General features: G+C 40.1%; 1 protein-coding gene across 3 annotated transcripts in view; it reads right to left on the reverse strand.

The window, feature by feature from the left end:
* Window positions 1-13,234, reverse strand: part of LONRF1 (LON peptidase N-terminal domain and ring finger 1) — a 68,107-nt gene that overhangs the window by 21,533 nt on the left and 33,340 nt on the right. For 2 of the 3 annotated variants that reach the window (XM_081520949.1, XM_081520947.1), the window contains exons 9-12: window positions 12,766-12,924; window positions 12,490-12,652; window positions 7,606-7,758; window positions 3,886-5,241 (exon numbers count right to left, since the gene is read on the reverse strand). In XM_081520949.1, the coding sequence (XP_081377075.1) occupies window positions 5,083-5,241; window positions 7,606-7,758; window positions 12,490-12,652; window positions 12,766-12,924 (634 nt within the window). In that variant the 3' untranslated portion in view covers window positions 3,886-5,082. Of the gene's footprint in view, window positions 1-3,885; window positions 5,242-7,605; window positions 7,759-12,489; window positions 12,653-12,765; window positions 12,925-13,234 lie in introns of those variants that run through there. The other variant, XM_081520948.1, reaches the window with a different exon arrangement.

Consider the following 13,234-nt stretch of genomic DNA (forward strand, 5'->3'; position numbering starts at 1 on the left):
CCTGTCCGTTGAGTTGGTGATGCTATTTCAACCACCTCATCATCTGTCACCCCCTTATCCTCCTGTCCTCCATCTTTCCCGGCATCAAGGTCTTTTCCAGTGAGTCGGCTCTTCGGGTCAGGTGGCCAAAGTATTGGAGCTTCAGCATCAGTCCTTCCAATGAATATTCGGGGTTGATTTCCTTCAGGATTGAAGATTAAGAGCATTTTAAAGATCCTTGATGTATATACCCTGCAATACTACTTTCTAAAAAGGTTGTTAATAATTTACACTGCTCCCAAAAATATAGGGCTGAGCCTGATCTGGCTGTCTCACTATCTTGGTGGGGTGCTTAGACCCAAGTTCTAATGCCATTACTGTAAAATGCACCCCTCCCCCGAGTGGAAAGCCTGTAAGTCAGAGAGTCACGTCAGTCACTTTCAGACCTTCTTTGCTGTCTCAGAACTTGATGTGGGGTTAAGGTCGAGCCAGACTGCCTGGGTTCAGTTGTATGATCCTTTGACAAGTTACTTAACTACTTAGTGTTGCTGCTTCTTCATCCTTACAAGGACACTACTTCACAGGACTTTTCTGAGGATTAAATGTTGAGTGTCTACCACATTTTGAAATGAAGCCTCTATGCTCTTCAATATCCTACTGTGACAAAAAATTTCCTGAAGGATACATTTAAATTTTGGTGAACAGCCAAAAACTATTTGGAGGCGGGTCTCTAAGAGAACTCATTTATTAAGCTGGTCATAAATGTCTTCTCTTTAAAAAATGTTGGCATTTACATGTTGGCTTAGGAAGAAAATTCATCTCATTGAGCCAGTCATCTCCCTGTGGATCGATGAGCCAATTTGAATTATTGCTATTTTGTCTGTTTTTAGTCACCTAAGTTTGCTTTATTGTGCTATTTAAATGGATGAACTCCATTCCCCAAGAAAGCCCATAGGTTATTTTATTACTCTTGAGTCAATTACTTGTCTCGTTTCTTCTCTGCTTTTCTTAAAGTTGTACAGATGGACGTGAAAACTTAGAATCTCTCTGCCACGTCTTGTGGAGAAGGCAATGGCACCCCACTCCAGTACTCTTGCCTGGAAAATCCCATGAACGGAGGAGCCTGGCGGGCTGCAGTCCATGGGGTCACTGATTCGGACACGACTGAGCGGCTCCACTTTCACTTTTCACTTTCATGCCCTGGAGAAGGAAATGGCAACCCACTCCAGTACTCTTGCCTGGAGAATCCCAGGGACGGGGGAGCCTGGTGGGCTGCCGTCTATGGGGTCGCAGAGTCGGACACGACTGACGCCACTTAGCAGCAGCAGCAGCCACGTCTTGATCTTTCCCTCCTACTTTGCTCTACTGACCTCTGCGCTGTGTTCTGGAAAGGACGCCAGCCCACCTTCCGCCTCATTCCTTCATCCTGTGTCTGAATTCATCCTTCTGTTTAACTCACCTGCTTAGTATTTTTATGATTCATTCACTGATTGAAAAAACTAGGCTTCCAGGCAGTGCCAGTGGTAAAGAATCCACATGCCATTGCAGGAGACGCAAAAGATGCAGGTTCCATCCCTGGGTCAGAAAGATCCCCTGCAGAAGGAAAACGGCACCCCTCTCCAGTACTCTTGCCTGGAGAATCCCGTGGACAGAGGAGCCTGGTGGGCTACAGTCCATGGGGTCACGAAGAGTTTGAGCCCCTTCACTGCCTCTGCCCACCACTGCACTGTGTTCTAGAAAGGACGCCAACCCACCCTCTGCCCCATTCCTTCATCCTGTGTCTGAATTCATTCTGTTTAACTCATTTGCTTATTTTTATGACCCATTCACTGGTTGCCAAAGACTGTCTAAGGAACTTATTTTAGATCCCCAGGTAGTTTTTGGAATTGCACGTCCTCCAATCAAAGGGCACTGGATTTGTTGTTTTGTTGAGAGTGTGTTGCCTCAAATTCGTAGGAGCCGGCTGTCTACTCGCCTTTGTTCCTTCCTGTGGCTTCGCTGGTTCAGTCCCAGGCAGCCTGCTTCTGCTGACCATGGAGCAGGCTGGAACACAGCCTACGTGAGGGAGGTTGGTAGCTTGCTGTCTGTGCCTGAGGGCTCGCCACCCCATTGGGGATCTGTGGCTATTTATGGTTTCATGGTCTTCTCTGGCCCAACGCCCACATTCAGTGCTTTGGCCTGAGAACAGCTGCTGTTGCTGCCTGCTGCCTAGGCCAAGTGGGGACAGGCCAGACTATCTAGCCGCCTCCCCAAGGAATCTTACCGAGATTCTCTACCAGTCTGGGGCTCCCCTGTAGTTCTCCGTTTCTATAAAGCTATGTTCTTCTCTGGTCTTCTATATCAGATCCTGTTTCCAAATCTCAGAAATTTCCCCAGAAAACACTGACTTTGGTTTTGCAGCGCCATTATATTTCATTTTCTTTTCTGTCACTGTTCTAAACTTGGGGAGGAAAACAAGACACAAGTATTTTCTCAATCTAACCGTCTTTATCCAACTTCCTTTTTCAATTGGTATTTATTTCAACTCTGTTCAATGGTCAACCTATGTCTTGGAGATTACCTCTGTCTAAACTGCTAGACATTAGTCTCAATACTCAAGAGAGGCTTTATGTATTTAATTCAGGTATCCCCCCCCAAATGCTATAAGTATAAGGAAAGTGTTATGGATTCAGGGTTCTAGCTGAGTGAAGGCATTCAAGTTGACCTTGAGGAATAGGAAGAACTGCACATGTAGAGACAGGTGTTTAAGAAGGGAAGCACAACAACCAGCTACCTTGGCTTGAGATATGGAATTCCTGGCAGAACTTAGTCACCTAAAGTGACAAGAGAAAATATGTCAGATTCTTCTGCTTTTTTTTTTTTTTTCTGATAAACTGAATGGGAATTATAGGAGGAAAAAGATTTCCAAAGATTAAAAAAAATCTATAGACATAGTAATTATCGGAGATCATTTACCACAAAACCAGGGTCAAATGATAGATAAAACCTGTGAATTTCCATTAGAAAGCATGTGTATATAGAGACCATTTACTGCTGCTGTGGGTGTGTAGACACACTGCAGAAACATATCACAGATGTAGATCTAACACCAGGTAACTCCTGCTGCCATGTAATACATAATTTGAGAACTATATAGGTAAACTCTTCATTGATACCACCCAGACACTATTTAAGTTATTTAACAGACATTAGATAGTTTATTATAAGAAAGTTCAATCTAATACTTCAGAAACAATTCACACGGTACTTTTGGGAAATTGCTCATTCTTTGAACATTTTCTGTACAACTATTCAAGATTCTTGAGTAGCATAATTGTGGGGACAAAGGGTGGCCCTCTATCTAGGCAGTCGTTTCTGCCTTTTTGAAAAATAAAAACATTTGATATTAAGATGACTTATTTATATTTGAAAAATTTTAGCTGAGAAACTGGGGACCAAAGGAGTTAAAACTGTTTAGTTGAGAGGAGTCAGTAAGAGTCTTATCTTTATCCTTAAGGGACATAGATATTTTTTTAAATTATTTTTAATTAGAGGATAATCACTTTACAATTTGTGTTCATTTCTGCCATACATCAATATGAATCAACCAAAGGTATACATATGTCCCGTCCTTCTTGAACCTCCCTCCCACCCCAACCCACCCCTCTAGGTTGTCACAAAGCACCAGGTTGAGCTCCCTGCATCATATAGCAACTAGGGACAAATCTTTTAAGAGGTTGCAAAATGTGCTTTAGAGGATGGGCCTAGAGCTTCCTTAAGACACTTCACTGTTTGGTCAAAAGCCGACCAAAAAAACATATTTCAAAAATATTTTGAAAGCTGTATTATTTACATCTCATAACACAAAACAGTAAAGAAAACTCATGTTCTTTTTTTGACATTGACCTAGTAATTAAGAAAAAAGTATTATGAATTTAGCTTTTATTCAAAATTAAATAAGCAAAAGCAAAATTTTTAAGAAACTTTTTACAAATTACTTACATAAAAGAAAGTTAAGAGGGACAGTCACAAGTCTGCAACAAATAATTACAAAAGAAGTATTCTAGGGCAGCATGGATACAGACCATGTCACAGCATAGTGACCTAACTGTGATATGAATAAGGCATAACTAACATTTGCACCAAGACCAGGATTAAAAAAAAAAAAAACATACTTTAAAAGCTTAGTTCTACATTAAGCTTCTTCTTTTCCCTCAGATCCTTAATGGGTTTATACTATGTAATTTTTTAAAACAAACACATCATGTCAAACTATAAATTACACAGATGGGCAGTTAATGTGAAAAGCCCCCCCAAAATGTACAAACGAACTGGTACTGAACTGAGTTCTCCATTTACTTTTATGTACAGTTAAGTGTAAACCATATTTTCACAGTTTTAAGTGTTTTATGAATAGATGCACAGTACCAAGTCAGGTTTGCAGTTGTTCCTGAAAACTGGCTCTAGGTTCTGCATCCGATGCCCACTGGCTATTGGGATGCATGTATTTACATAAATAAGAAACTGTGTCATAGTCAATGGTCAAGACGGTTCAGCAAGAGCGGTATTTCCGACAAAGAGTGATACTCAATACCATAGCTTAAATACTTGTGCAAAGTAAGCATTAGGACAGAGAAATCTGAGGCAAATTCAATTTGCAAAAACTTGTATCTCTACTGTTGTAAACTTGGGCATTAAATGACCCTCGGCAAGTACTGCTCTCTATGGCTTTTTTTTTTCTTTTAAAATTTTAAAGCCAGAGAAAATGCACTCATACTACCCACACGTGCAGAGACACACACACACACGCACCCACCCCACATACACACACACAGTTCTCATTTCATTTAGAGTATGGTACATAGTGCAACTTCATCACAATGTAGAGGTTTAACACACATTCAGTGTGTGTTTTTCTGTGCAAGTTCTTAGTGGTCTAAATCCTACTTGAAGGTATTCGTTTGCAGAACCACATGACTCAGGAGGTTGAAGAAAAAAAACAACATAAACGAACAGTTTCCTTACATTTCTCAAACCAGCACTGGATGTGCAAAGGCAGCGGACAACCTGGCCGTCACCCCAGCCAGATTAAGGGTAATTTTAGAGGAGGATCCAAGCAGTTGGTTACTTAGATTGGTCTCTGGAAAAATAAGTCAGTATATGCTGTATCTTTGTCAACCGTTCTTTCAAAGACTTCATTGACAAAACCGACAGCTGATAGCGGGGGTCAACGGGAAGGACAGCAAGAAGCCACCAACACCAGGCCGGTCCATTAGGGATTGCCTAAGAAGAACCCACATTTTACAATGTTAACAAAACAAGTAGTTATGTAGGCCCAGCAGCAACACACCACCACCAAGCTAATCTGGGATTGAGCAGTTCACAGTGTCAGATTCTCTTTCTAAATAAAATCTCCCTACTGTTTTCCATCGTGACTGTAGCAACTTACATTCCCACCAACATTTCCTTTTCTCCACTCTCTCTCCAACATTTGTTATTTGTGGCCTTTTTAAATGATGGCCATTCTGACCTGTGCGAGGTACTACTTTTGCTTTCCTCATTGACCGATTGGTTTTTTAGTAGCATACTGTTCAGTCTCTATTTAATCATTCTCACTTCTTTTCCTGTAGTTGATTTCTGATTTCTATATCTTACTTGTTGAATGAGGTTAGTTCTGTGCCGTAGTATGTGCATTTGAAGAGAATGAACTTTTTTTTTGGATGTCTATTTAGGGAAGACTTTTCACTATTTTTTTAAGGATAGGTTTAGTAATTCATGTATTCTTTTACTTTTTGCTTTTCTGAGAAACTGTCTTTCCTTCTATTCTAAATGATCATCTTGCTGGGCCTAGTATCCTAGGTTGCAGGTTCTTCCTTTTCAGGGCTTCGAATGCATCTTGCCGCTCCTTTCTGGCCTGCAGTGTTTCTGTAGAGAAATCAGTTGATAGCCAAATGGGGGAGTCCCTTGTAATTAACTGTTTTTCTCTTGCTACCTTTAGAATCCTTACACTTTTGTCATTTTAATTATAACATGTCTTGGTGTGGGTTTGTTTGGGATCCTCTGTGCTTCCTGTACCTGGAGATGTGTTTGCTTCTTTAGGTTTGGAAAATTTTCAGTCATAATTTCTTCAAATACATTTTTGATCCCTCTTTCTCTTTCATTCCCACCTGAAATCCCTATTATGCATTGATTGGCCCACTTTCTTTTATACCATAGGTATTCTTATATTGCTTTTTTTTTTTCATTTGGCTTCCTGTCTGCTGTTTTGATTGGGTAATTTCCATTATTATTCTGTCTTCCAGAACACTTATTTTTCTTCATGATTCATTCTACTATTCATTGCCTTCAGCTTAGCTTTCATCTCAGCAAATGAGTTTTCTAATTTTTCTCAGCTCCTCTTTATAGTTTCTAGTTCCTTTCTAGAACAATCTGCATTTATATTGATAGCCCTTCTTAATTCCTTCAATTATTTTCACTGCCTCCTTTTTGAACCTGGTGTCTACTAGACTGAAGAGGCCTATATTTCATTGTTCTCTCAGGGAAATTCTCTTGGGTCTGTTTACTGGGAGTGCCTCCTCTGCGTCTTCATTTTACTTACATTTCTCGTACTCTGTGTTTAGGAGAAACAACTAGGCACTGTAGTCTCCGACAGCTATTTACAAGTGGGAGCACCCCCGCACAGCTTGTGTGGGTGTAATAGATTTTGGCCGGAGCGCTGTTTGGTTTGGACGTCCGCTGCCTCTTTCCTCAGGCTGACTGGTCGTTGCCCCTCACTAGGGGTGCGCGGGCACGCGGCTCGTGGATGCTTCTGGAAGGGCAGGGGTTGGCGCCCATTCAGGGAACCCTCGGCGGTGGCAGCGAGTGCGGCCACCTCGGGAGTCCGGGACAGCGGTCGCAGCTAACAGCCCCGGAGCCCATGTAGTCAGCCCCCTGCTGCCTGAGAGAAGCTCCTATGGTGGTCCTGTGCCCCCCAACAACGGCGCCCTGCCTCTCTGGCAGCCAGGCTTCTTTCCGTGCGCAGGGAGCACCACACCCCAGCCCCTTCAGGCTCTCCCCAGGCGCAACCCCCGTCTTCCCCTCAGGGTCTGACCTCTGAAGTGCCCCCTCTTCCCAGCTGGTCTCCCTGCCAGTGAGGGACCTCCCAGGAACCGTTCCTCCATCATGGCTCCCTCCCAGAGGCGCAGGTCCCATCCCAATTCCCTCCTCTCTCTTTTTCTTTCCTGCCCGGTTATATGGAGGTTTTCTTGCCTCTTGGAAGTCTGAAGTCTTTCCGTCAGCGTTCAGTAGGTGTTCTGTGAGAATCGCTCCTTAGGTAGATATAAGTTTGATGTGTCTGTGCGATCTTGATCCGACCTCCTATGTCCCACATTTGACTCCTTATCCCTCCTTCTGAAAAATCCTCACTGGAGGGGCTTTCTCCTTCTCTGGCACTCCCTCCTAACAGACATCTCAGCTCACACCTGTTTCCTTTCTCTTCCTATGTAAGATGCAGTGGGTACCACTGTGCTAGAAATATATGGTCATGAATCTAAGGACAGGACAAATGAAATGTTGAATAAAACTCTAAAGATGAAGAAACTTAAAAATCTACTAATTTAGGTTTACACACAGAGTGAAACTTTTGGAAACAGTATCAAAGCCATCTACCTGGAGGTTTTCCTCCCGCCCAGGCATTGATCCAAAGTGCTGAAGAATCTGGCTTCGAAATCTGTCTCTTAAATTCTGAAACCAGTTGCAGGCTTGAGAATAGACCAAATCATGAAGCTGCCGGAGGTTCTCTATTTCATCTTCATTCTCAACCTAGAAATACAACAGTAAGATGTCTGTGTTTAGTCTTCCCATCCACACTACCAACGTTATAGAAGAGGGGGAAAAATATTAAACAAGGAATACCTATTCCAGTGCTGGATTAGAGTGTTATTTTTGAAGAACTTTCCATTTTTTATTGGAGTATAGCTGATTAACAATGTTGTGATAGTTTCAGGTGGACAGCAAAGGGACTCAGCCATAGGTATCCAAAGGTATACATGTATCTATTCTCCCCCAAACTCCCCTCCCATCCAGGCTGCCACATCACATGCAGCAGAGTTCCCTGTGCTCTACGGGAGGTCCTTGTTGGTTAGCCATTGTAAATAAACCAGAGCGTACATGTCGATCTCAATCTCCCAAACTATCTCTTCCCTCTCATTCTTCCCCCCTGGAGACCATAAGGTCGTTCTCTGAGTCTGTTTTGTAAATAAGTTCATTTGTCTCATTTCTTTTTAGATTTCACATGCAAGGGATGTCATATGATATTTCTCCTCTGTCTGACTTACTTCACTCAGCAAGAAAATCTCTAGGTCCATCCATGTTGCTGCAAATGGCATTATTTCCTACTTTTTAATGGCTATGTAATATTCCATTGTAGAGATGCACCACTCCTCTGTTGATGGGCATTTAAGTTGCTTCCACGCCTTGGCTACTGTAACAGTGATGCAGTGAACACTGGGGTGTGTGTATCCTTTCAGACCATGTTTTTCTCTGGGCATATGCTCAGGAGTATTATTCTTATGAACACAGTAAACCCCATATACCATACATTTCTGCCTCACATAGTACCAATAGGCCAGACTAAGAAAGACAGCAAGGCCTGAGCACAGCTAACCTGGCCTTGCTGAGTCAGCAGTGCAACACTGCAGAACCCAACTACCAGCCCCTAGCTGGGAGGGGCAAGACGGAGAGTGAGTTCTCAGATAAAAGTCTACAGGGACTGGGAACTCATCTCTGGATAAAGGGCTTTTGAAAGCAGTGGAACAAAAAAGCAGAAGAATACACTGCTACAATGAAAGGAAAGATCGGGGGAAGTCTCAGGTGCAGATATGCTGTGGCAAAAGTAGGAAGAGAACAGAGGAAAAGCGTAATTACAACTTTTACCAGGGAGTTGGGTCAAAAAACCAAAACAAAACATGCAACAAATAGCATAATAAAGTCAGAGTATCAAAAGATAGAGAATACATTATGCAATGATGAAATTCTGCTGTAAAGTCCTACCTCCATCCCCTCTGTACGCCCTTTTGACTACTGGTTCATCAAACTGCAAATACAAAATTAAATGCTTCAGCCTTCCAGTCTAAGATCCAAAAGACTAGGCACATAAAACACAGGTGGAAAGACTGAGCATTAACTCATCCATGTCATATTGATTTCTTTAACACACACTCATATTCCACTCGCTCTGTGCCAGAGAGCACTATATTTCACATACATTAATGCATCTGAACAAATACCACCTTAGTCAGCCTTTCATATGTCAAGGATGACTCAATATAAAAACAATGAGACTCTAAAAAACATCCTGATATATAAAAGGTAAGACTATATAGTACACAAGAGACAAAAGAACATAACTTTTTTAACGACTTGAAAAATCGAAGTTGAAAAAGCATCTGCTTTTTCACAATAATGTGCATGTGCTTAATGCCACTGAAGGGGTATTGGTACAAAAGCAGACATATGGATCAATGGAATAGAAATGGAGAGCCCAGAAATAAACCCAGAAACCTACAATCAATTAATCTTGGATAAAGGAGTCAATGGGTATTGGAAAAGTTGGCCAGACACATGCAGGTTAGCACATACCCTCTCACCATACAGAAAAATAAAATGCCTTAAAGATTTAAACTTAAGACATGACACCATAAAATTTCCTAGAGGAGGTCATAGGCAAAACATTCCCATAGGTTTTCTTAAGTCAGTCTCCCAAGGCACAGAAATAACAAAAAGACACTCATCACTGCTAATTATTAGAGAAATGCAAATCAAAACTACAATGAGGTACCACCTCACACCGGCCAGAATGGCCATCATTAAAAGTCTACAGAGAACAAATGCCAGAGAGGGTGTAGAGAAAAGGGAACCCTCCTTCATTACTGGTGGGAATGTAAGTTGGTACAGCTACTATGGCAAACTGTATGGCGGTTTCTCAGAAAACTAAAAGTAGAATTACCGTATGATCTAGCAATCCTACTTCTGGACATACATCCTGATAAAACTGTAATTCAAAAAGATCCATGCACCCCTGTGTTCACAGCAGCACTATTCACAATAGCCAAGACATGGAAACAATGAACGGATAAATGTGGTACACACCGCTAATGTATAACCAACAAGGTCTGTCTTCAGCACAGGGAAATCTACTCAATATTATGTGGCAGCCTGATTGGGAAGGGAGTTTGAGGGGAAATGGGTATGTATAGCTATGGCTGATTCCCATTGCTGTCCACTTGAAACTATCACAATATTGTTAATTGGCTATATTCCAGTATAAAATGAAAAGTTACAAAAGATGTGGTACATACATACAATACTACTCAGCCATAAAAAACTTAAAAATGCCATTTGTAGCAACATGGCTGCAACTACAGTAAAGTGAAGTAAGGCAGAAAGAGAAAGACAAATACCATATGATATCACTTACATGTGGGATTCAAAATATGACACAAATGAACCTATGGAACGGAACCATGGATACAGAGAATACATTGGTGGTTGCGCCAAGGGAGAGGGGATTGGTGGAGGGGTGAAGGGAGAGGTTAGCAGGGGTTAGCAGATGTAAGCTTTTATATACAGAACAGATAAACAACCAGGTCCTGCTATATAGCACAGAGAACTATGCTCAGTATTCTGTAATAAACCAAAATGAAAAATATTTACATTTTTAATATTCTATGTATAAATGAATCACTTCCCTGTTCAGCAGAAATTAACATTGTAAATCAACTATACTTCAATTTTTAAAATCTTGATTAAAAAAATAAACATGTCACTTGTTAAAATACTACAAAAGAAAAAAGTATCTAGTTTCCAGCTGTATAAAATTCAAGGGACCAAACCATGAACTTTGGTAAACAAGGAATGATAAAAATCATGAGTCTTGGTTAGAAAAAGGAGCTAAAAAGCTGGCAGAAGTTTTACAGTTATGGAATTTCCTTGCAATAACAGAATCTAAAATGTTATTGAAAGACAGAAAACAGAATTACAACACCAAGGGAAAAAATAGCCTTGATATAAAAAACAAATTTGAGAAGCTTTTCCAGAATGAACAAGAAATCATTACATAGATGAGGCACTAAGATGAAGAAAAATTATTAGACATTCCTAAAACTACAACACAGAGAATTCAGTTTTCTAAACATCAAATCCATAATACTTTCAATATTCTATCATACTGTCATATTTATATGTCAAGGAATTTTGTCAGCAGATCCAATATATGGAGATGTAAATTTACACAAAACTAAAATAAGTTTATTAGTTTTACAAAGAATATCACCTTTAGGAAATGAGTCCATTAATCAAATATGCTAAGGCACAGACTATATCAATCAACTCAAAATTCTAACTCACACAATACTTCTAGTTCACTGCAGAAAGTTTTCCCATAGCATCTTTATAATAAAACAGGATAGGCAGTATCAGATTTAATGAAGTTCATCAGCAGAGAAGCTTATCAAGAGTGCAATGATAAAACACAGCACGTGAAGCCAGAGAGCTGGCTTTAAATTATTATCGTCTTTACACTAAATACAGGATCTTGGGCAAATCATTAATAATTAATACGCCTGAATCCTACCTTCCTCACCCGCTATCTGACTTTTGAAAATTCAGTGAGCTACTGTTTGTAGAAATGCCCAATGCTAACACTCAGTAAATGCTGCTTGGGATGATCAAGCAGATCAATGAACAAGTGACAGTACAAGATTTTCTGATTTTTCTAATGCCCTTCCAAAGAAAATTGCTTTTAATTTGATCTTTATAGTATCTCAAATCATTTTTCTGGTAACTAAACTAATTCCAGATGCTAAAGCAGGTACTAGAAATATCAAAAGGGTAGCATTAACCCTATTCAAGAAAATTATCACACTAACCGTCCCCAGGTAAGATACCACCTATAATTATAATGACAGTGCTGTATCTGTGATGCTCTAGAGTTTCTGTATGTTATCACTGAGGTTATCTTAGGCATATCTTAATATATAGAACCATTCAAGGATTTCATGTTTACCTTTACATCAAAGTTCAATCTACTGCTGACTGTATCAGCTTTGACTACTAATTCATTTAAAAGGGCAGGAATTAGCAGGTTTCATAACTTAGGTTGGAAGTTCAATTCAACACCCTGCTTTTGTTAAGTAACTACCACACAGCTACACATGTGACTACATTCTAGGCATGGTGGTGGTTGTCAAGGCAGTAGAAATCAACAAAGTCTAGGTTCTGGTCTCCCAAGTTCTCTTGGAACTCACAATAAGAGCAAGATGATATAAAGGTCCATCTGAAACTGTCACATTGTTCATCAGCTATCCTCCATTATAAAATAAAAAGTTCCAAAAAAAAAATGAGAAAAAGGTAATGGAGCTAATTTGCTTAAGTATTGATGAGGGTCTCTTGACAGGAAGAACTGGTTAATGTGCCTAGAAAACTGCAGCCTTCACGCCTGTACAATGCCTAGGACAGAGTACACCAATGCTGAAAAAGGGTAGGTTTTAATACCTTAATATCTTCCAGGTATTCAATGTCTGCAGTGCAATATCCATCTTTCATTCCTCTTTTTAAAACCCTAAACCGCTTTCCTCCAACGGTATCAACCACAGACCTTCCATCAGGCAAGAAATGTACATTTCTAATTTGTAACATACAACCATAATCTGCAAAACTAGAAGAAAAACTCCAATTAGTACCAAAAGTTCAAGCCACAAGCATGCACGTTCTCAGCAATATTCACAGAAAATTCAAGAATCAATAAAAACATTTAGACAAAAAGCATACCTATTCTGTGTATCACTAACGCACATCCCAAACTGTTTAGTTCCAGTCTGTATACTTCTTCGAATCATCAATCTGTATCTTGGCTCAAATACATGAAGAGGGCAAGGCACAGTGGGATAGGCCATAGTGCAAACAAATATTGGAACATTCTTGGTCAAGCTGAAGAAGAAAAAAATTGCATTATATCAGAAGTTACAAAAAAATGAGTGAAACTTGCAATAAATAATAGAAAAAAAGAAATTTACTCTAAAATCAGGTAATTTTTATTCTTGGCAGGAATAAGAATCAGCAGCCGCTTCATTTAACCTCATGCTGATACAATATTAATCCTAAAACTGTTTGCAATCCTCTTAAAGTTCAAATTTACAAAGTTATCATATAGAGCTATGTACTTTTATGAATAAAACAATTGGTTGTAACTATTTGATATTAAAAATCTGTTTAAAATATTTGTAACATGACAGTTATT

Source organism: Giraffa tippelskirchi, chromosome 8 (assembly GCF_054371585.1).
Source record: "Giraffa tippelskirchi isolate mGirTip1 chromosome 8, T2T-mGirTip1v1.2.pri, whole genome shotgun sequence".
Lineage (NCBI taxonomy): Eukaryota > Metazoa > Chordata > Mammalia > Artiodactyla > Giraffidae > Giraffa > Giraffa tippelskirchi.